Source organism: Nicrophorus vespilloides, unplaced genomic scaffold (assembly GCF_001412225.1).
Source record: "Nicrophorus vespilloides isolate i.1.1-1 unplaced genomic scaffold, Nicve_v1.0, whole genome shotgun sequence".
Classification (NCBI taxonomy): Eukaryota; Metazoa; Arthropoda; class Insecta; order Coleoptera; family Silphidae; genus Nicrophorus; species Nicrophorus vespilloides.
This window is the reverse complement of record NW_017097358.1, coordinates 1-25418: the sequence shown is the minus strand read 5'-3', so window position 1 is coordinate 25418 and position 25418 is coordinate 1. Positions and strand designations below refer to the sequence as shown.

Here is a 25418-nt window from a genome sequence, read left to right as displayed (position 1 = left end):
ACCTTTGTTTTTCAACTGTGCCAGTGGAAATCCATTGGTGGCAACCAACTGTGCAGTCGGTGTTAAAACTATGACCAGCAGAAGCGGATACGGCCTCTCTAAAAACTTCATGACGACCGCTTTGTGGTCCTCCGTGGTCATCAGCCTCGACCATTTCTCCGGCTTCAGCTTCAAAGTCTTCTGCACGAACATACCCAGATAGTCCATGCGGTTATCCTCAACTTTTTCCACCTCCATCCTGACAATCACACAAAACCAAAAAAAAATAAAATTTTATGCTTATAATAGTTGAAATAACTGAAATAGTAGTAATAATGTAATAGAAATAATGCAATATCAATGAGTTCAAAAAGGAATAAAATAAAACTTATATAATCTACTGGTGCACGCACACGAAAGTATACGTGCCACGTATTGAACGTAGTGTCATTGACCGTTATCATGCAAATGACAACTAAGATATAATATATCTTAGTATTGACTGCAGATTACGAATGTCCTGCATTAGACGTCCACGTATAGATCGGAAAATGCTTAGTATGCGTTTAAGGATTTATAGAAAAATCTATGAGGAATTTATATGCTCGTAATTCAAATCAGAGTACAATTAAAAACGATGGCATCGCATAAATCAAAAACGCGATGATCGAAATACGCATAAATTATGGAATGCAAAATTACACTAAGCGACATTAAAGAATAATATGTACACTGAATCGCACCGCTTATTGTGATCTCAACAATAACCGGATGATAACGTTAACCGTTGACAGAACAATACAGCTTGTATTCCATGTTAAATTGGCAAACAGTAATACACAAATTACCAATTGGAATTGCAATCAAAAATTCTATAATGATTACAGCACAATTACGAAACGATTATGTTCAAATGCATAGTTATATCTTACATAATACAGTTCAACAAATATTAACAAAGTGAATTTACGTTTAGTAAAATATTTTATTTGTTACATATTAATTTTCAATTTAGGAAAGAAACAAAATAATTTCTTAGAAAAAGAATAAAAACTTCATATAGAAATTTATTAAGTTTTTAAAATTGAAGCTGAATAATTCGTTTAGTTTATTTTATTATTGTAATTAAATTATAAATAAATTGTTTTCTTACATGTGTTTGGTGTGAAAAAGAAGCACTTTTTAGTTCAATTGGATGATGGAACTGCATACAAACGTCGTATCATTGTTGTTGTTATTCGCAAATAGGTTTGTTCACAATTTTTACGAGCGCAGTTGAATAAAGAAAACTGCCGGCAAAATAATGAACACGTCACTTGCAGTCTTGTCACAACTCACATGTCAAGTTTAGACCCTGTAGTTAATCACCCGTTTAACAATGCTTAATAGTGATGACATGTATTGTTTGAACTCGTGTTCGCAACGCGCCCTTCCCTCGCCGCCGCCGTCGCTGCAACAATTAATTATCCTTTTAAATTGTTACATAATTTTCCACTAATTATATAAATACGTACACACGATCCAGACGCCGGTTTCCATTCGTCGAGAGGGCTCGGACCCTTTCCCTTCAGCTTATATATTATGAATATATATTGTATGTATGTATATATATAGGAGATGTGTGTAGCAATTGTACAGGGTCCAATGTTTTGCTGAAACTAAATGTCGCGGCTGAAAATGATTTCCGAAGGGCGAACGGGCCACAGCATTTTCAGAATGTTGCTTAAAGACTGAGGCCCGCATATATCATGGCACAATCACGTTATTATATTTGCGTGGTCTCATCGTCTTTGCAGACTCGTACCATGACACCACCGTCTTCCTTTACCCTCCGCTAACGACGACATAAATAAAGTTACAATAAAATACGCGAATGCTGCTGCTGCATTGATTTTCCTGCTATAACAACGGCACGCTCCTGCTGGATACACTGCCTGCTCCCATTACCTTATATATAATATACAGTTTTAATCTTTCTACAAAGATACCAAGCTATGCTCTTTGTTTTTGGTTATCGAACAAAGGGGAATCATTGAAAAGCGTCTTCTTGTTACGGTTTTAGAGAGGAAAACACTGATTGTTCTTAAATCGTATCGCGTCCGCTGTTAATTAGTTTTATTATTTATTGCGGCCTCTGCGATAACTCGCTTCTCCCTTCCACGTTGCCGAAAGGGTGCCACTCCAGTTTCCCTTAGTTTATTCTTAAACGCGTTGATTCGGCTTAATTGTCTTGAGGAGCGGGAACAATATGCAAATGCCGTTGACTTAATACTTACAATGTAGCTAATATTAAAAAAAAAGGAAAATCCTTAATCGCATAACTTTTCTTCAAGACTGAAAATTTCATTACTTCCCGAGGCCGAAAGCCTTAAATATAATTACTGCAAACAAACAGATTTTATTACATAAAGTATATTCTTTTTATATTGCGTCTTTCAAGAAATAATTATAAAATTTCATAATAACTTAAACATATTACATAAAGTATTATTCATATTACATCTTTCAATAATATATATAATATATTTACAAAATTTATTTGAAAGTTAGAATTATTTGAAAAATTTACTTAAGAATATAAAAATATTATTTTCTATTGAAGATGAATGAAAAATAAAATTTCAATCTGAAATCTAATTAAAAATACACTTTTTCTTAATTATTCAATATATAAACTATTGTTTTTCAGTTATTGATTTTGTCCGATATAATTTTTTTCATTTTATACTATTAAAATTAATTTGTATAATTTGAATTGAATATGTTTTCTTGTTCTTGGTGTTTCTAATATAAATAATCTGATAATTAGGGCAATTCTCTAAGTTTTATTAGGAATTATGCGGAGCTGTGCAAAGTTTAAATCAGAGCAAAGAAATAATAATGAGTAGATGAAGGAGACGGCGGGAGGTGGCGGAGGCGAAGATGAAATGTCTTGGTAATTTATAACGAGGCCTCCTTAGGCGCACCCTCCCTTTTATGTGCGATTCCAGGAGATTCACCTTACAAAGAAGCAATGCGCGCGCGATTATGTAAACTATGTCTGCGGTTAGTCAAAAAGGGTTTCTGCGATTTCACCCCAATATAAAAGCATCAGAATCCATAAATATGACATGAAAATACACTTTAAGTTCAATACTTATATATTAAATTTCTCAAAAATGTTTGAATCTAAAGCATTGTCGTGTCCCAGGGATGGTTTTCTGGACACTGTGGGATATCTTCTTCTGTTGTCGTTGTGGAGTCTCTTAAGACATTTAGTATACGTGATAATAATACAAAATTTAGGTAGATATATGAAAATTCATAATTTAAAAAAAAATTTAATAAATTGGATAAAAATTTTCTGAAATATTATATAAAAAAAATATAATAGAAAATATTATTACATATTGATTAAATTTCTACAGAGGTTTTCGCAAAACGTTTACGTGCTTGGATTGGAGAATCGCTTAATACCGAATTAGAGATGCTGGACGTAACAGCATTATGAATATGTAAAAGTCTGTGTATGTCTCTGGCTTCAATTTCCGCTGTCAAAAATGGGAGCGCCTCAGCGGTAGCCTCGATTTGCGCAAATCGCTTGCAATTTGCACAGCCTAATCGATGGCATTCATTAATTAAATAAGCCCACGACGACATCTACCCCTACACACACCCCCTGCCGTGCCACCCCCTTTTCACGCGAATTATCTATTCATAAACTGTACAATTTGATTTATTACCTCCGACGTATAAACAACATATTCGAAAAGAAAAAAAAAATGTATTAGAGAAGCGAAACTGTATACATTTCAGCGAGGGATGAAATAAAACAAAAGGAAATAAAAATATAAAACATTTATTGTTTTCGTAGGATACGCTTATCATTATCATTAATTTTTTTTTTCAAATTCGTTTAATACAGTATCACAATGAAAGAAAAAAATACTTAATAATGATACACATGATTAAAAGAGAAACGGGGGTGCGGGTGCGCGTGAAAATTGAAAACAATATTTATAAAAAATAAAACAAACAAATAAACAATAACAAAAATGAGATTATTATAAAGAGTCCCTAGAGGGGATGAAAACGATTTAATAAATTAGTGCATTAATGAAATAATTAGTGATGTGAATTATGCAAATGAATATATGCCGCGGTATGTGGATTATAGTTATATGTTTGCATCTGCATAATTAGTGAATGGAATTATTATATAATTTTATTTATTTTTATGTTTGTTGCGATTTTTTTTTGTACTTGTGCTAAACGCAATTTCTGCGTATTTTTGTTTTGTTTTCTATATTCCTTTTCTTCTCTGTATTGTTGTTTGTGGTTTTTTCTACCAGAGCACGCATTTATCCGGAGGGTTCATGGGTGTTCCGGCCGGACACCCCCAGGCATCAGCGAACTCTTTGGAATTGGAAAGTGTGCCGACCACCCGGATCCTGTTTGGGGAATGCACCCCGTCCACGAGTTTGCTTTTAAGCGCTCCAACCGTCGAATTTCCACACCAAATCTGAAACATATTGAAGAAAGAAACCCGCATTTTGTTATTTGCACAATTAAATTGATCTTCAAAACCCTAAACACCTTTTCACTTTATCATACCCAAATAGAATTATTTGTATTAGTTTCTACCACCTAAACTGTTTAATTCCATTGAGGTGGATGCGCCGGGTTTGGAATATAAACCCGCATTTCCTTATTTGCACAATTAACCGAATCTCATATACCTTTTTCCACCCCTTAACACCTTTCATTTACTACCCTTAATAATACTACTATTTGCATGAGTCTCTCATTTCTAAACATGATTAATTATATAAATAAATGCAATGTGGATGCGCCAGGTTTAAATTAAATTTTATTTAGTTTTGTTTATTTTGATCATTTGAAAGTTGCCCAGTTTGGGCCAATAAATAAAATATGTTATGAAGTGTAAAAGTAGTAAAAATTCCAAGAATGGTCATGATTTTTTAAAGCAATACATATCAATAATATATCAATAGGTCCAATCAAAGCAACCGATTTCCTAGAATAGATCACTGTCTAATTTTTACATTTCTTAAGTATGAATATGTTCCATCTATTTTTTTTTAAATTGAACAAATTATTGAATGCAGTGTAAATTTCACATTTTGTTGTGGATGCGTAGGGTTTACATAACATTATCGAGCCGTTTGGATTTCGAAACGATTTGCGGACCGATAGCATTTGCACTTTCCGATTTATTGGATGTTTATGAATACTAAAAACGTTCGGATAATCAACTTGAAATGATCAATCACTCGAGTTGAATGCTATTCGTCTCGCTCGTAACGAACGGAACGTGCAGAACGCACGACACCGTTAAAAGGAACAACGAAATCAATACCATCGCCAAGATTACTTTCCAACTGCATTGAAAAAAAAATAATAATAATAATAACGAAATATCTATATAACTTAAATATTTATAAAACATAGAAAATTGTAACTTTATAAATTTTAATATTTATATAATATTTTGTTTAAATAATTGAAATTTCATGTAATGTTAATATAATTTATATAATGAAAACGTATACATGTGTTTGCAGTTTGTAATCTTCTAAGTTTTCGTTGATTTCTTTCTATTTTTTTATGTTATATAAATTACTTTTTTGGTTCTTATTCGTGTGGCGTGTTGTCGCGTGGCATGGCACAAAAAGGATAAAAATCGTTTTGTTATCTTGGTATAATCAGTGCGTGTAGACGACGCATACCGCCATATTGCGGGGAGAGGATTGTGCATAGCAGCAGAACAGTCGAGGGTGGATATGTCTGAGCAATTTGCTCAAGTTGCCATAGATGTGTGTCCTATGACCAATGTGGTTTCGTTACGGTTAGGTTAGCTTTAGGTTAGGTTAAGTTAGCTTTAAGTTAGGTTAGCTTTAGGTTAGGTTAGCTTTAGGTTAGGTTAGCTTTAGGTTAGGATTTAATGACTGCGTAAGTTACGTAATGTTCGTTACGTAACTGAGATTCGACGTTTTTCCCGAATTTCTCGTTAACCTTTTAAGATAAGTACATCTTAGACCACTCAGATGAAAGCTGAATGTCTCACCTATTCTACGAGCTGTAAAAATTGGAAAAAAGTGAAATAAATTGAAAATATCTTTATGGGTTTTCAAGTAATTTCATATTAGTAAATAGTTTCGGTTTTCAAGCAGCTCTTATAAACGAATTATTTCTATTAATACTAAATAATGTAAGTATTTGTTTTTTTTTTGGTACATAATAAACGTTACATCACTATAAAATAATATTGATTATAAAGTTTCGAGTATTGTTGAAAATGTAAAGTAAATTTTGGTGGAATTCAGAGAATTATTTAAGAAAAAAAGGTAAAAACATCAGTGGTCGAGAGTTGAGAGTGTACATGCGTGCTTCCAATTTTGTTTTTTGTTCTTCCTTGCGCACGGGGAAAAACCTCGAGTAGTTTAATTTGTTCGGAACAGTAGTTTCAATTAGTGGTTAGGTTATACGATTCGCCTCCGCCGGAGAAAGTTTGTAAATTAATTTCAGGATATGTGAGTGTGCCAGCATATATGTATATATATATGTGTGTGTGTGAGACGCTAGCATTGACATTCATTTAGCGAGATTAGTGCTATAGTTATTATTGTACACAAGTTGGAAACACAGCTCAAATATTGCGCACGTTTTAATTGCTCGCCGTCGGTGGAGTTGCGTGGAGTATATGTTCTGAGTGATTTGCATGTTAAAGTGGCGCAATTAAAGCGATTTAAATGAGGGTAAATAGAAATAAAAGAAAAGGGAGAAAATGAAATGAAAAGTGAGTGAGTGAGTGAGGGTGGAAGGCAGAAATCCGTAGTAGGTGATGGGTGTTGGTTTCTCTGTATGTGTGTATATTGTTTAGCCCGCACCATTAGCGTTGGGTGCCAAAACGTAGTTTGCACGGAATACGTGTGAAGCGAAATGTTATATTGAATTAAGTTCACGGAGATATTTACTAGAAAGTTTCAGTGGCGAATGAAATTAAACGTTACCCAAGAGGAGAGAATCGCAGTGTAGCTAAATGTGAACCACTGATCGTATGTATGTGTATGTTAGAGAGAGTAGGATAGAGGTAGAGGGGGCTAAGTTACGGTATTATTTGTTAATTCAATCGGAACGTAGCGGTTACACGTTGCAAGTTACTAAGTTAAGTTGAAGTGAGGTACAGACCTGTGCGAATCCCAGGAAGAACAGCTGGTCAGTCGTAATATCGGATAGTCCTGGAAGCCGCTGACGCATTGATCCTCCTTCGGACCTGTCCTGTCGTCGCCGATACCCCTCGAAGGCAGCTCTTAATCCTCCGTTATCTGCGATGTTCTCCCCCTGCGTGTTAAACCCTTGCACCTAAAACGAAACGACGTAATGCGATTGCACAATGGTTGCAAAGAATGGATACCGACGTTAAACGAAGCTCCCAGTCCTGGCATTGTGTAATTATTGTATTGATCGATGATACATTGTACTCGACTATGATAATGATCCAGCGTTGACAAAGACCACCATTGTTTAAGATTTCCATTCTCATCATAGCGTCTCCCTAAATTTAACACAATTCAATTAAGCTTCTGTCCCTCTCTCTCTCTCTCACATACACTCTATCCTCATCTCGCTTCAAACTCGAGGATCTCTTCATCCTCTAGGCACAATTATTTATTACCTTGATCGTCGAAGCCGTGTGTGATCTCGTGGCCCATAATGGCTCCGATTGCACCGTAATCTATGGCCCTGCAATAAAACCCAAGGAGTAGTAAAGAAAAAAATAAATGAAACAAGTCAAAGGGCAAAAAAAAAATACTGTTCCGTGCATACAGACTTACTCGATGCCGTTGCTATAAAATGGAGGCTTCAGGATGCCGGCAGGAAATGCTACAAATATTTTTATTTTTAAGTTTACAGTTATATAATAAAAAAAAATATGGGAACTTACTGACGGAATTCAGAGTGGCCGAGTAAAAAGCGTTCACGGTTGTTGCAGCCGCCACCCATCTGTAACAACAATAACAATTATGGTTCGGAAAGGATATGGCTACGGTATTGCATTTAATCTGGTGGTGTTACCGGTCCAGAAGCCATTAATTAGGAGTTCATCTAATTAACACCAAACGATTGGTGGATGTGCCGGGTCGAACAATATATTCTCTCTCCAAATACACAACGTTTTCATTCATTATTCTAATTTCTACATTATTTTACTTATTTGTGAAATGAAGAAATAAATGTTTACTTATAAAATATAAAAATTTGTGTATTGTTGAAATAAATCTAACTGAATTGAAACTATATAATAAAATTGAACTTTATTGTTTGTATGAAACTATGGAAAGTTTGTAAGTTTGGTTAGGATCGATGCTATGTTTAGAGAAATATTGCGTTTGCATCTATCAGGTATAAGATTTGGAAGTTAGGTATAAGTGAAGAAAAGAAAGAAGGCCGAAGGGGCGAGAAAAATAATTTGCATAAACATATTCGCTTCGATCGATTTGTGCATTATGACCATACGGACATAAATCGCCGTCGCGATACGTTCTCGCTGCAAAATTATCGCAAAATCGCATTACAATATTTAGAACATTAATTATGCAACGGGGAAACTGTACAATGCGCTCCTAATCCCATAGTTCGCAGTAGACAAACAAAAATAGTACTCAATCAACGCATATTTAGTCACATAAATAATGCTTTATAGCTTAATTATGTAATTATTAATATTGATATAAACAGCTAATTAGTATAATCCTTTTGTTTTCCATTCCTATTTGATATTCATATTTAATTAAATTATTATTATAGGTGCGTAACAAGCTAAATTTAAATCAATGTAAAATTATAACACAAATCAAAGTTATAAGTTTGGAGATGATTTTGGATTGATAATTGTTGAAAGACAATTAAGAAATTTCTATAAGTTTATATTCAAATCTATTTGAAAAGCTGTTAATTTTATTTAATAGGAAACCAAGAGTTAAAGTTATGTTTTGATGAGGATTTGAAGTAAACTTTTAGATTAACCAAATTGTAAAGGGTAGACAATACAAATTAATAGTCAAATTGTAATTAGTGATGAATAAAGTTATTAATGTTAAGTTTAAGGATGGTTTTTATGAGTGTATATTCTAAACTATCTGAAAAGCTATACATTTTATGTAATGAGGATGAGGAAGTAAAATGTAAGATTGTTAAAAGGGGGGGAAACAATAATAAAGTTTATACCGATTTCTGTTGGGTCTCCTCCTGATGCTCTCTAGATTCCGTCGCACTGCAGAGCTTGTTAAATTAAGATAAGTTTTGAAGAGTTCCCCTTCGATTACGTTGGCCTGAAACAATGAACGGCTTTTAGCGTTTGCGGACGTAACGAAACCAATAAATACACCGAATTCATACTTTCTTGTAATGAATATCGAGCTGGGTGGCATTCATAATCCAACCGGGATATCCGACAAAGGCCCTGATTGCATGCAATTTGGTCAAAGTCCTTTCCCGGGTGATGTCATCCATCCAATCCTGCTCGTGCACAGCATCCTCGAAAGCCGCTCGAATATCGTCCAACATCACCAGAGCCTGTTTTAATTGAAATAGCGCAAGGTGTTTAAGTGTAGGTATACAAAATATATGTATATATATATACACCTCTGTATTTGTATGTGTGTATATATAAAGATATCACGTTACATTCTTAATGCTCTTGCAACTAATTAAATTAGTTCGAGCTCAGTTCATTAAAACTATAATCGCAAAGCTCCCGAGACTTTCAATGTACCTCGCCAGAGGAAACTTCACTCTTTCTCCCTCCGATCTCACTCATCTTACGGCCCTCCGTTCGCACACCTTGCATAAATAATTTAATACCCGCTTGGCCTATGATGCTGTTTACGGAGAGACCTAGTATCGATTTCGACTTCTTCCTGCCCGCTTACCTTGTCCCTGTAGCCCTTCCGGAACTGCGATTGCACGTACAGATAGCTCAGGGCTAAGCCGAAGTTCGAGTTGACGTTGCCGGTGCAACCCTTCCACCTGGGAGTGCGCGCCTGTAGACCCAACAGTTTCTGCGAGAACTCAAATCCCAGGGAACGAAATTTTGCAAGCGTTAATGGAGCCACAGTTGAAAAAACATTCCACCAGATGAATCTTTCTGAAAACATATATAACTTACAAATTTCACATATAATCCAAATATTTTCTTTATTAGTTTATAATATAATTTAAGATATCTACAATATTAATACTTATTATACTCACCAATAATATAAGGATCAGTTCGTAGTAATAGTGTAGTTAATTTCTGCATGTAGCCTAGATCTAGTAGTATGGCTTTATCCTTGCTGGAGTTCAATGAAACGTTGGTCTCGTTGAAAACTATGCTCATGTATCTGGTCCAGTTAACCTAAGGATTGTAAGAGTAAATATTCAATAGTAAAGCCATCAATTCAGCTGACTTACACTTTTCCAAGATATATTATCCTGGCCAGGACCTCGAGAGAGCTCTTCCAGCGTGACTTCGTGGAACAGGTGCCCGGTGCTGCGACGCTTTTCCGCCGGGGTCATGACCTAAACACAACCCTGATTTACTAGTAGCCATCCGCCCACTTTTACATACATGTTGCCCGGTGATTTATAGAATGCGTGTAGTTGTCCTGTCGCCACGGTCATGCATATTATCCATGGGAGGATGAAAGCAATGAACACACCATAAAAAAACGACAAACGAAAACACAACAAGAACCATTGCAAATGGACCTCCGTGATTTATTTATTTTTATACCTTAGCTATCTCCGTTCCAAATGCAACTATCTCTTCTGCAAATGCATGTCCATCTGTGGAGTTAGTGTAAGCGTTCATCATACTAGCAACGTGGTTCTTGTAGTTTTTGATTTCTTGACGGAATCTTGATGGTTGGAGGAGATACCTTTCTCCAAAGCCGGGAGACACTTGCTCGATCTGTAATGGTTACCAAATAGATCAGAGGATCTTACGCACCACCGCTACGTACCACGATCTTATGCAAGGACGAGTTCCTTACGTCCTCCGCAACGTTGAGTCCATAAAGGACGTTCAGTCCTAGCACCCTTCTGGCGCGAGCCACGGTGAAAAGCCAATCGAAACCGCTGGCCGCGGTCGCATTCGGAGGGCTCGAAGTTAAACCGACAATCTTCAATATATCCTTAATGGGTTCCAACCCTTTTGACTCCAAAGCATCTGGTTTTCATTCAACAAAACATAGTAACAATTAATGGAAATAACACACTATAAATGACTGTTTGCAACCACAAAAACATATAACAATATAATTAGCAAATTCATAAGGATAATAGTCCTGGAATTACAAATAAAGAAAGAAGTTTTACACATGATACAAATTCACAAGCAAATGTGTCCTTGAACCATAAATTTCTGTAGATTAAGATAGGCTTTACCAATGATGTAAATATAACAACTATTTCTGTTACCTTGAATCTTCACTTAAGATATAATTAAAACATGGTTGATTTTTATCAAGAATTTGATTATATATTAAATTATTCTTGTTGGATGAAGTAAATACATTTGGTTTAAAAATATATAAATTCTCATTTGGAAAGTAGCCAATTTTTGAAACTAAAAGTTTTCCACCATATTTTCAAATATTTACCCATTACTATTATGTTTTGCGTTACGGAAAGACAGCAAATGAAACGAAATAAAAAAATAAACAGAGAGCTAGTATAAATTCAAAGGGAGCTTTTTGCTATAAAGCTTTCCATGCTTTATTTATTCCTCCTGATACATGCACTATATACATATTATTTTTTTTCCAATCGCGGGTTTTTTTAAAATACATAAATAGTCATCACCGGGCGTCGATAATAAACTGTTCTATTATTGATACGGCTTTAGTCTGCACAGAACGATTTCAATTGCAGCTTTTTAATCGTGCCTTCATATTTCGATAAATGTTTTATGAACGAATACTGTATGAGGTTTTGTAATGGTTTTTCCACCTACTGTTATTATATCTAGGTCTGTGGAAGGCTTCCACGCAAAAATAGTCATTTCCACACTTTATCCACAATCCACCTTCCCAACCAAACAAAGGCATTAATAAATCCATTCGATTCGCGTTTCGAATCCATTTTTCCTTTGCCGCCTTTCAAATCGTTTTATAACCATTCCACGATTTTCATTCCTTTAAGTACTAACAAACATTATTACCAAGTGCATAAAATATGGACTTAATGAAATAATGCATTGAAATCTATAACTGTATTATTATTGATTCGGCTGCTTTACGTTTTGTCTTTCAATTGTTTGAATAGCTTTCCTGTGTTTACATACATTTACATACATTGTACGTTATTTATGAATATTTACATTTCTGTAGTTCAAATCATATGTTACGATATTATTTCATCATAAATATTATTATTGTTTCAGAAAGCATATATTTATTTAAGCAGAAGTTTGTGAACTTTTACATTAAATTCTCACTTTTTATTATTTACCAATTCCATTCAAACATTTAATAAATCATTCATAATTATAGGAAGAAAAATTTACTTACTTACATAAATATAAGCTACAATATAAAAAATAATTTAGATCATTTTGTATATTTGTATATTTTGTATATACGACAGTATATTATGTCCCAATTAAGCGTATTTTATTTTATAATTGCTGTAGTGCTAATTTACATGTTTTATGTTGATTATATGTAAATATTCGTTGTACTTGTAATTATTAATAACTGTGAAATTATTAATAAATTTTCGAATGTAAAGGTAATTGGCGGTGTGAGATGATTATATGTAATGATTCTTTGTATTTTGTAATTATTGATAAGTTTAAAACAATTCAATTAAAATTAAAAATGTATAGTGTAAAATTAATTGACATGTGTAATTATAATTAATAATAATAAACACATATGTGCTTTGTTTTGCAATTAAAAGGTAAATAATAAAATAGATTTGGGACAATGCATTTCATCAAACATCAATATATTTTTGTAGTTATTGCAGTGACAAGGAAACGATAAAATATGCACGCAGTATGAATAAATCAACGTGGAAAATAAGCTGGTTTAAATATTTAAAAAGGCACGTAAGTAGCGACGGTGAATGATTGATGCAACGTGCATCCAGGATAGCAATTCCATTAGTTACGCGGTACGAAAATTTCGTAATGACTGTGTTTTGAAAAGCGGAAGTTCCGGTCGAGTGTCGCGAGATGGTGGTTGCAGCGAATCCGGAATTCAAAATCTGACTGAAAATGGATTAAAGACAGCGAGAGAGAGAGGGATAAATCGTTTGTGCAGGGGACCAGTTAATGGACTCCTCGAGGAAGATGTCGTGTATGACAGTCATACATAATTCTGGATGGCGTGAGGGATCCATCCTTTTCCTGGATAATCCGGAATTATTGAATTGCAGATGAACGTGCCCCTGGGCAATCAATATTTCATTTCAGTATGGCACATTGTCGCGTAGTTTCTGAATGGAACACGGGCCTTACTAATTTCATCTTTACTTGTTGCCTTGGTCCTCGATCGGTGGAAGGAGTAGGAGGTGGCGGAGGATGAGGATAAGGAGGAGGAGTAGGAGTAGGAGAAGGCACTTAATAGCGCGGATATCCGATTGTTTCGTGTTCTTTGGGCGTAATCTCGGATTAATTGGGACTAGGATTGGGGTGGAGGGAGGACGTTAGTATTTGATTAACAATAAGATAGTAGCTCGTATTTGCGACAAGCGGGATCCCGTGACAAATGGCTGGATCTGTTACGATGATTGATGGGAATAGAAATGCACGAGCGGCTTTAGAATATTTCGATGGTCCACGTGACGCGACTGCCGAGACGAATAACTGGCAGTCGGCACGTTGACAGGAAAAGAATCTGCTCCAGTCGTTACATTAGACGAATATGGCATATGGCATGTGGTGTATGGTATATGTTATATGGCATATGGCATATCACAGCACGTAGTTCCGGCCCGTCCGTTTTCCGCATATATATATATATTTTTTTTAATTCCAGGTGTGCCCTAAATTCAGAAGTGCAAACGCCCCACCGAACCAAACAAAACCAACAGCAACCTCCAAAAACCCACCCCATCCCCCTTTCAGTTACCATAATTCGTTGTGAAGTGTAAGCTGAAACTGTCATTAAAATCAGCAACATGCTCGCATGAATTGTAACCGTTACAGCGACCTGGGGGTGGCCATTAAAAAAAATAATAACAATAAAATGCTTTATGATTATTATTATTGATCGTTTCACACACACTTCGCGCTATATTTTATGTTTACTTACTGGATTGCAGTTTGTAATCTATTGCATTTACTGGTTTCCTCAATATCCTAAAACTATGTTGTAATAAAATCTAGACATGTTTCAAAATAAAACAATTTCTCCTCTTCCGCAATTTAACTCCAGACAAAGCTAAAATTATATTGCTTCAAGTTTTAAACACATTTTGTAATTAATAATAATAATAATTGACCATAGGTCTTTAACCCTTTTTTTATATATATTTATTAAATTTATCAAGAAAAACTTATTACACTTTTCTATTAGTTTTAACATATCAATTTCGTTTGGATATGAAGTTGTGTATTATGAGGAAGCATTCCCATAGTACGTGCGTTTATCAGACTAATGTTGTAATAGGTATGCATACGGGTTTAATTGAAATGTGGGTCAATCTGCGTTTCCTAGAGACAATTAAACTGGATTATCCATTATTGGATTCGAAATCGAGCAGCGTGCGTTTTATCCGTGCGTTGCGTAATATCCGCATAAGGCACCAAAAACGAGGCTGATGATCGGTGAAAGAGAGAAGTCAACGATCTCCAGTGGATGCAGGAAACATGTCTCTATCCACAATTAGTATGAAAATAATTGATTTCCATTTATTTTTCTTTCCCACCGTTCGCAGCATATAAGTAAATAGTGTTTTGCGATGATGGATGTTCGCAATAGAGAATAGCGTCGGAAATGTAACTCGATGAAATATCTGCGGCTGGATAGGCCTGTTAATCCTGCGCCTAGGATGTCATAGTCATAGCCCGAATACAGTTCTAGTATATATCTATATATGAGAAACAATCCGTCCTGAAGGCGATCTATTTAAAGTATATTATTGCGGTGGCTAAGATTGATGACTCTACTTGGATAGATGGAAAGGAAAGCACCCGATGTTCTACAGCAGGAATAAAATTGATACCTCTAGGAAAATATGAGAAATTCGCCGCGGGAAAAATGTTTGGTGAAAGGAAACACGTCGACGGTTCAGGGACCCGTCCAACCCTTACGGGACACACTAGTCGATAATTAATTGAAGTCCTGACGGGGGGGCCGAATCCGACGTTCCTCCAGCAGTAAGCAACACATACACACACGCCGTCCACAGCAGAACTTTTCAAAATTTAATAAAATATCGCTCGGTTTCATTTAATAATCACTTTTAATATTTCACCTGTCGCTTTTATTGTGGCCATTCCGACAGGACCAGCACCGAAAGCTGAAATTTAATCTCGGCCTCCTCCGATCCCCGGATATGTACATATGAGAGTACATATCTCTCTTCGGACTTTTTTTTATTTCCTTTCTTCCATTTCGTCTCGTTCCTATTTTTTTTTTGGAATTCTTCATCTGTCTGCTTATATTAAAACGCGCAGACAGCTTTTTATGGATAGATGATTTATGTAGGTTTCAGTTTTGTCCTGCATTCTGTTATATTTATCTTGTGTCAATGCTCGAAATAGTTCATTACATGTTTACACAAAATTTTGGACAAACACATATTAGCTTTGTCCAAGCAAACTTTGTAACAAAATTCGCAACAAATCAACTTTAAACAACATATATTAATAACTGCAACCAATAGTCTAATAATAAATCAATATTTCTAATGAAAGAAATTTCAAATTTATCTTAAAATAAAATATTGAATGTATTAAAAATAACTCATATTATTACTATTAGAATATTAAGTAAATTTGATCTTGGTGAATAACCTTTGATGAGATAGGTGATGTATGTACTTTAATGCAATGTCTATATGAATATATGAAATTGTATGTCGTGTTGATGAACCATAAATTGTTAATAAAATAAGTTCATGCAATATGAAAATATATTGTTTGATAATTAAGGTAGAATAGTAAGTAATTAGAGTGAAGGGTATGATATCAGACAAGGAGTAAATTAGTCCAAGGATCTTCGCTTACCTGTGTCCATGCAGGTCCTGTAAAGGACCCGGGCTTTGCGGATCCCGGACGGCTCCTTGCCGCCATCCCCGCTACCGGATTCGAGTAATTGCCGCATGTCCTGCAACAAGGATTCCCGCAGGAGAGCAAGCCGGTCCCATGTGGCCGTCCAATCTGGCACTGGATTTGCCTTCATCCATCCACCGCAGGCGTACTGGTAGAAATCCTTGCACGGATCAGCTGACCGGTCCATTGCTCGTAATACCCGCGACGCTAAATCCGAAGAAAATAAAATAAAATGTAGAACAAACCAAAATAAAACAAACAAACAATTAAATAGAAATACGGAAGACGGGAACAATAAGGATACAAAAGGAACGTCTGCTGCGATAATGTACAACCTCGTATACTTAAAAGAAATGTTTTATTGTTTTTCATTTTAGCGCCTGATTTGCATTTATTTTCATAAAATAATATTGCACCCTTGGTTGTGATGAATGTCTTTCCGTTGTTTTAATATATTTTTTTTTAGGTTCGCAGCTCGCAGTTTTTTTTTTAACTAAATTATTGCAATCAGGAAGAAAAAGGAGTAACACATTTTATTTTTTTCGGGGGGAACGGCGGAATTTATGCCTTTGGGCTTTTACTTTTTTCCTCTCCCTTTTCGCGCTTTGCCCACTTTTTTTTTTCTCCAGCTCGCGCCGAAGCTATATTTCGCAAAATGGCATTTTTCCAAAATGATGTTTGCTTGTCGTATATATCATTACACATTGTCTGTGTTTGTCTGCGCGTTGTTTGTTCTTTCAGTTTATTTTTTATTTTTCAAATCGCAAGTTTTGTTTACTAACTGTGGGTTTGTTATAGTACAAAACACAAACGAACTGTGGGATTTTCATTTGAACATTTTCAACTAAAAACTTATACTTAACCCTTAAATGCATGATTTTTTTAAAAAATTAAATTTAAAAAAATATTATATCTTAGGATATATGGGGAAAAAAATAAAAAGTCTACTTCAGACTTACATAATTCATGTGATTAGTTAGGTTCTGAAAATGTATTTTTTTAAAATTTTATTGATGTAATAAATGTAAATATAAATTTGTCCAATTGTCCTCGACTAAAGTTTCGGATTATTAAGATATTGTCCACATGGATATAGCAAGAACGTGTTTGAAGCTGGATATTGCAAAACAAATCTGGATATTGCAAATGAAGGGTGTTTAGTATTTCCACGTTGTAGGGTCGTTTTTTTGAGGACAGATTATCTCACGGTGCGAGTATTACTTAGTTATCGCGATGTCGTGAAAATTCAGACACACGTAGGCTCGATACCGGCGGAGCCAACCAAAAAAAAAACATCGGAAGGGCAAAAAGAAGAAGAATATGTATAGCAAGGCCCTTTGTTTTTGCAACAGTCTACGATGGAAATTTGCATTTAGATCGTTCCCTTAACCCACCCTTAGGTACGCGGATAAAAGAAGTCCCCTGAATTTATCTACGGATACGTAGGTGTGTGCGAAAGGGCACATTATCAAAATTAGAGTAAATTTACGCGTGTTCTGCTTCGAAGTCGCAACGTTATGAGTGAGATATTTATATAGAAGGGCGCGAAACAAATGAATTGAATTTGTCAGGTGGAGCAAATATCAAAATTATTTAGATTAATTTCCTTTGGCGCATTAAGAAAGTAAGTTGTGTATGTATGTATGTATGTAGTCGTGTATGTGTATATGAATGTATGAATGGTGAACGGTGTCGTCTGCGAGTTTACGTAAAGTTTCCAAGTTTCTATTAAATGCATGAATTAACGTTGTCAGAGACATTCGTTCTGAGGAATTTCTCTGTTTATATTTATTATTTGGGCGGCGATAATTCTGCGTTCTCGCATGGTACGTTTATTAAATTCTAAACCGGAATTAACAGGTTCATGTTGGGCTTTGTTCCTGGGATATAATGGGACGGGCGAACGCCCGGGTGCATTTGTGTATGTGTATGTGTGTGTGTGTATATAAGTGGATACGTGTGTGTGTTTGCACACATACGTGCGTTGTTCATGTGTGTACGTTCGCTGGGTCTGAAAGCGTCAATGGGAACCAATTATGGGTAACTGATTCAAGGGAAACTATGTTTCATTGTCCATTTAAATGCAGTTCACTTGTCTAGAAATTACGCCCTGCATCTGGTTACACCACGTTTGTAGATGTAGTTTTCTTTTTATTTTCGCTTTAAGTTCTTCGGATGGTCATGGGTTGCGATATTTGCATCAGATCAGCACTTTAGGGAGATGCTACGACTCGGATTAAGCTAAAACTGTTTACGATGGTACAAGTTTCAACGATAGTTGTCCAGTTCGGTTCATGGGCCATCCGAGCCCAGCTTCCAACCGTTATTATTATTATATAAGATTTCGCTCTAATCCGCGCGCCCATTTCGTTACCGAAGCACTCCGCGAAAGTATATGCATTATTACTCCACTTAGATGCTACAACTATACTTGTTTCCCAAACTTTCCGTATTCCTAACACACTTCTAGAGTTGTAAGTAAAATAACACAACACAACAAGTACAGCTGTCTCATTGTCTCACTTTGCACACTTACATTAATTATAGTAAATATTTACAGTTTTCTTTAAAATTAAGATAACTTAAATATAAATATACTTTTTTCTTTTTTTTAAGAGAGAAATCCTCTCTTCTACATGTGTAGACGGCAGTATTTACATTCTATTCGCCAAATAGCCAGCTTTCATATGTATCTTTTGTATCCATACTAGATATTATAGTTTCTGAGAAAAACACTAAATTGTGTAAATTTTTCATTACTTCATTACAGCCAAATTGAAGAAGCCACAGCAATACTACTATAATAAATAAATAGTCGGAAATATCCAAATTTGTCCATTTTTTTCAAGTGTCCATTTTTCATGAATACTTGATTAAAGATTGTTGAAAAGTAATTATAAAATATGTTGGAAGGAAATATTTGGGTAACACCCTGTAGTTAACGAGTGTGTGATCAATGGTTCACACCACTTACAAATTGCTGTTGAAACAAACGCAACCGTTCCACGAAACCCTAAACAGCGTGGAAACTTTAGTCAATAACTTCTGCGAGCCGAGAGATACAAGATTAATTACACGTTGGATTCGATGATGATTAATATGATTTATCGATGATATATTACATTCTGATTCCAGAACTATACATTAGATTATTGCAGCCTTTCTATTAGCAATACAACGAGCGCCCCCAAAAACACGCCGCCCCGACACTTAGACATGGGGGGTTGGTATAAGCGCGTGTAGAAGAGGAGGGGCGGCATTTAACCTGCCGCCCTCTCATCGTAGGGCGGCCGCGAAACAACAAGAACAAACATTTTAAATAAAATACACGGGGCAACCTATGCTTTCGCATCGAACGGTAATGAAATTTACATTTTAATTGCTTCCGAATGCTGGGGAAGAAGCAGGAAGGGAGAACAAAACTGGGAAAGGGAATCTTCCTGATAACATTACTTTAACGCCATCATATATTTGGAGCCCATTAACTCTGTAACGCCAAGTTCCGAATACGGTAAGAATCATGGGTCTATATGTATACATTTTAAATTCCCATTTAAATATGTTACATTATGCACTTAAATGTCCATTAACGGGTCCAGGCTATGCTCAAATTTACGATGCATTATGCCCCTTTTGTTGTTCTTTTTACATCTCATCTCTTTATTTATAGTGCATAAACCATGCTCTGTATACATAATTTTATTATTATTCAAACAGCGGACATAATACGTTATATAATTAAATATATTTTTTGGGATTGGTCACGGTAATCATGAATAGTTTCAAACAATTCTTACCTGTGTTGACGCATTGTTCCGTGAGACAAAGGTTCTCATTTTTGGACCAAACTGTGACTCCGACGAGGACAATAGCTGCTACCAGGACGAGCAGAAGATTGACAGCCAGTAGCACAAGGACCGGAAGTCTGAGGGAACTGTCCGAAGTGATGCTGGAACAAAAGATCATTATGATTATTATATAGAGCGTTATTATTAAATATCTTTTTTTATATTCGTAGGATTCCGCAAAACTGGGGCGCAAGTGGAATTTATCTGGCGACCCGTTTGATGCACAATAAGATTTTATCTGCCGCCTACCCCCAGTGTGCGCCGAACAATGGTGAAGCCGCCCCCACGCCCGGCGCGACCGGAATTAACTTAAATTAAATTGAATGCTGCACAGCTTATAGTGCACAATTCATTATCATCCCATCTTGTCCCTAAATTAAATCTATTAGTCCTGGACACTTATTAATGGCCATTTGCATATTGTACCACTCTGGAACTCCGTGCAACAACAATTACGTTCCGCCCGTTATCAAATCCTGAATCCAGGATTCAGGATTTGAGAGAGGCGTCTGCCTATCCTGCGAACAGCAAAGATTTACAATCATTGTGCCAATTATCATATATCTTAATACTTCGAGTGCATCTCCAACGAAGTACGCAATTAATATCGAGGATCTACTTGATGCACTATTGAGTTTTATATGGAAAGACAACGAAGAAACGTGAACCTTAGCGGCAGGATAATAAAAATAATGGGCTTCGGGATAGCAACCTGCAACACTCCCAACCTATCTGCGCCATTGAAAAGCCATTCCTCTTCGACCCAACGATACGCCCCACCTGATCTACACAATGCCTCGATCATTACGATAAAAACAGCATTGAGAATTTTTTTTTCCAAACTCAATTATTTCAAATTTTATTACGTGCAATTTCATTACAATTTTAGCCTTAATTTTCACATCAATTTAAACATTTTATTTTTTTTCGGAAACACGAGTTTATTTGCTCAACAGACATTTTCAATAATAGGTAATTGCAAATTAATTAAAGTCATTCCTATGTAAAGGGTAAGACGGATATATTCGTCACTCGTCCGCAATTTAGTATATTGTAGATGTTTTAAAAGAATCTTTTTAGATATTTAACGTCGTTTATAGCATGTAATTGGTGCATAATGTCTGTGTAAAGTGGTTTGGTAGGAGAGTTATAGTCGTTGAATAGGTAGCTTTATACATGTAGGAACATAATTAAGTTGACTGAATAAGTGGTATATGGGCTGAAAGAAGAACAAGAAAGCTGAATGTATGCATATATTCATAGGGAAACGTTGATGGCAGCTCTTTGCGCCGCTGAAAAATGAATGGGTCGGATGTGAAAGAAAGTGGAGGAGGCCTTATGCAAGTCTTCAATATTGCAACGAGACGCAGTGATTTGTTCGCGACCGAGCCTCGCCACGCCGAAGGGCTTCCATGTAACGGGGCAGGATTTGCATGGACCTCCTTCGGTCCTTGCATGCATAATGAGTAGCCGATTATGTCCATTGGAAATTTATGTGTTGGAAGACAGTAAATCAAACATCGTGTCCAGTGTAAACAGCGCGCAATATTAAACAAACAATCAATATTTAATTGTGTGTTTTGACAACGGCACCAATGTATAAATAATTACAAAACCGTCGGCAATGTTCTATTCATTTTTATTGGTATCGATAAAAAAGGATAAAAAGAAAAGGACAACAATTAAAATTTACACAAACAATTCCTATAAATATTAAACTAATTATTGTCATTTAATTAATATCAACTATTAACTCAATTTTATAATGTTAAATTTCTTAAATTTGTTTCTATTTTAAGGATGATCCATACAAATTTAAAAAAAAATCCAATAGAAATTTGTAAAAAAAATACCAAACATAATTTGGAAATGCTCGTAGTAGTAATATTTATTATAATAATAATGAGTCCGAGGCTCGAGGGCCAACACAGAAAATACACACGAGATAATACAGAGAAACTTACATGTTATTAAGACACAAGGGTAGCGGAAGTGAAGACAGGAAGTAAGAGAGTTGCCGCTTATATACCCTAACCAGGTAGAGCCCTTATCAGACCTTCCTGGAATACCAGCTGTGGGTTGGAGTGGGGCGCACCGTAACGGGCTTGTAGGTGACGTCATATAAGCGGGCTGGAGTGAGCACCACAATAATAATAATAATTAAATTTATTGGCCAAAAAACAGGATACAAAAGAAAATAAAACAACTCCAATTAAAAAAATGTCCGAAAAAAGAAGTACACAATATCATATGTCTGTCTAATTTTGTTTAGAATGTACTAGATTTGACATTTCATTCATATAAACTGTAAAGTGAATAACTTGAAATGTTTTGATGTGACGTGTGCACTGGATTTCCCGGAACCATTCTCAATGCCAAGAGGAGAAACGAACTGGTGCAAAACAAACACGGAAACATAATCAGCTTAGATGAGGAGAAAGTGCGTTGCGCAACCGACTTTCACACAGCATCACTCCCCGTCTGGGCTACTGGTGTTATTATCCAACGCGGCTACAATCTCTTACGTAATAAAAATCACGGGGGCGAAAAGCCGGTCGCAGCGACAGCGGTAGCGCGAAAAAAAAAAGGGGACAAACAGGGAGGAAGCAAAAAATAATAGGAACTGACAAAACATCGGTGGCATTGCACATCCATAAACAATGTGCGCAGGGGGGAAAACGGGTCCGGCAAGCAGAAATAATAATAATAAAGGAGAGAGAGAGAGAGAAAAAAGAATGGTTTCGGTAAAAACGGAAGGATCGGGCCGCAATAAATCCGTTGGCTAACGATCCTTAACCATGCAGCCGACTTGCAATTTGAATTATTGCGTAATTAGGGGGACATCCCTGCGTGCGCGCGTCTCACACATCCCGGGGGGAATTCCCTCGCTCGTATTTCGTCAAAGAGTGTTGATTGAGCAATTTCACAATGCACCGATTTCCTACCAATATAAGCGAGACGATATAGTGGAAGTAATGTAAAACGATTGTCGCCCCGATTATGAACTGGAACGGAGCTGATCGCAATTAATACAGTCGGATGGGATGCTGTAGGATTGGATGGAATAGGATGGGATAGGATATGATGTTGGCGACGATGATGATGATGATAATGTCGTTGCGCGCATCAGAAAAGGAGGATTCAATGATTTCCGCTGTTAAGTTGCAAATAAGCCGATTCGCAAACCCGACAGATTGTCGATAAAACGTTAAATCTAGTTTATGTCAGGCTCTTTTATTTGGTAGCAAATCAGCCAGTTCCACTCGTTTCCCTGTCTTCATTATTTCTTTATTTCAATCAACCGTTAATTGACAATCAATGTTTTAACCGAGTTCATCTCTAAACGCAATTTGTTACGTGTGTATGAAATTTGACAAACTAATTTTACTTGGAGTTCAATTACTTCATAAGTTACCAAGTACACGTACTTCACAAGTTATCTGTTAAATTACCTTGTGGAACGTTGTCGTTCCTACTACATGATTTATTCAATTCAAGGTCATAAACAAAAATTTATGTTTATTATCAGTTATTATTATTACTTTGGTCAATAGGATACAAAAGTACTGAAAAATAAATACATTTATTGCAAATGGCTAATATTGTAAAATATTACTTGTCAAGTATCGCATACCTATAACTCTTATACTTTGCATATTGAATTCGACTCTATGATGTATTAAATCATTATAAAAGTGATATAAATACTAACATGTTTAAAGGCTTCCAAACACCCTGAATGGGAAGATTATCGGTTTATCTCCTGTGCAAAGTAAAGGATGTCCTTCATGTATAGTTTACAAGAAAAAGGAAGAATTGACAGTTTAAATTGCTTATTTTTGTTTGAAATAAGTTACATAATATGAAAATCCATAATATCGCTGAGTATTTATGATGTATTAAATTATTATAAAAGTGATATAAAGACTAACATGTTTAAAGGCTTCCAAACACCCTGAATGAGAAGATTATCGGTTTATCTCCTGTGCAATGTAAAGAATTGACATTGAAAGAAGAATTGCTTTTTTTTGTTTGAAATAAGTTACATAATATAAAAATCCATAACATCGCTGAGTATTAATAAAGAAAGAGAGAAAGATGAAGGAAGCTATTAACAGAGTTTACTTGTCTCGATGAGCGTTGCGTAATTTTTTAACGACATAATTAAGTTCGCTTCGATGTGATACAATAAACCGTGGCTTCACGCTTTTCACTTTGATTGTTCGCGATTGAGCAATTCGCGGCAGAAAATTTCTAATTTTTCGTACGCCGTTCGAGGGAAGCGGCAATAACGGCAGAAAATAATAATAATAAAATAAAAGAAGAAAAACAAGAGATGAAATAAGAGGAAAAACCGAACGCAGAACAAACAGCGAAATCGCCGTGTGCAGCCGAAACGGAATGATTTGATTACATAACGTGGTCACCACCGGTGGCGAATCGATTTTTAATTTGCATAAATAAATTGCGTTTCATTTACCCAAAAAAAAAACATAGGGATGAAAATAAAAGCAACTACAACGGAGCGACGCACACGGTATCAACAAAAAAAAAGTAATGAAAATGAAAATTATTTTTGCGAAATGAACGATCATTCCATTTCCCAATATTTCTATCTAGACTTCTCTCCAGTTTCCACATACATGTACATAAATCGTTTGCCGACTTTCTCGCCCTATCCTTCTCCTCTCATACTACTTTTTCTACCTTATATTATATATATTTGAGTGTGTATATGTATACATATATAGATATATGTGTGTGTATGTATTCCGCTTGCTACCAGGTCAATGGGAGATTACATTGTGTGTTGGCCGAAAAGAAAAGCGGATCGGGGAAAATGTAGTGGCAGCGCCAGCATTGAGTTACGCAAAGTGGTTTCGTAACTTACCTGCCTCCGCACTTCTTCTCATCGGGGCTGCTGCCGTTCGGCGCGGACACCTGCAACATCAATCACTCGATCATTACGCAACCGGCAAAAGGGGGACTCCCGGTACGTGTTTTTTTTTCTACAGAAGGAAATGAAATTGATCTAGGATTGGATGTGGATATGAACTGTGCGAACCAGTGCTTCTCTAACATTTACTAGTTCGTTTACATTTTGATAAATATATATGTTGTTCAATACTTAGGATTATTGTAGTAAGAAGAAGTAAGTGGAGTTAATAAGAATAAGTTAGTTAAAACACGTAGTAATATTTAATCATTTGGCGCCTTTCCAAATATATTGGATTCATTATATCTATTATAGTTTTCCAGTAAATCAATGAAATGTGAAAACACTGCTTTTTGGAGCATTTTTTAAACTTTGAACACGAATT

General features: G+C 35.7%; 1 protein-coding gene across 1 annotated transcript; it reads right to left on the bottom strand.

Moving 5' to 3' along the window:
- Positions 1–4303: 4303 nt before the first annotated feature.
- LOC108559898 (endothelin-converting enzyme 1) lies at positions 4304–25047 on the bottom strand. The gene is made up of 18 exons (XM_017917274.1): positions 24989–25047; positions 20810–20882; positions 20554–20615; positions 20047–20198; positions 16205–16456; positions 10989–11194; positions 10760–10936; positions 10438–10545; positions 10237–10381; positions 9915–10129; positions 9382–9558; positions 9211–9314; positions 7928–7986; positions 7818–7866; positions 7658–7725; positions 7401–7537; positions 7171–7344; positions 4304–4480 (listed from the first exon to the last, which is right to left on the bottom strand). Exons 1-18 carry the CDS (start codon positions 25045–25047, stop codon positions 4304–4306), a joined length of 2394 nt encoding a protein of 797 aa, XP_017772763.1.
- Positions 25048–25418: the final 371 nt, after the last annotated feature.

Excerpts from the sequence above, each read along its gene's own strand:
- LOC108559898 (XM_017917274.1), bottom strand. The coding sequence starts at position 25,047 with ATGTTGCAGGTGTCCGCGCCGAACGGCAGCAGCCCCGATGAGAAGAAG. Across the intron at positions 20,616-20,809 it reads ATAGGTTGGGAGTGTTGCAG|GATAGGCAGACGCCTCTCTC; the intron begins GTTGCTATCCCG and ends TGCTGTTCGCAG. Across the intron at positions 7,867-7,927 it reads GGCCACTCTGAATTCCGTCA|CATTTCCTGCCGGCATCCTG; the intron begins GTAAGTTCCCAT and ends AAATATTTGTAG.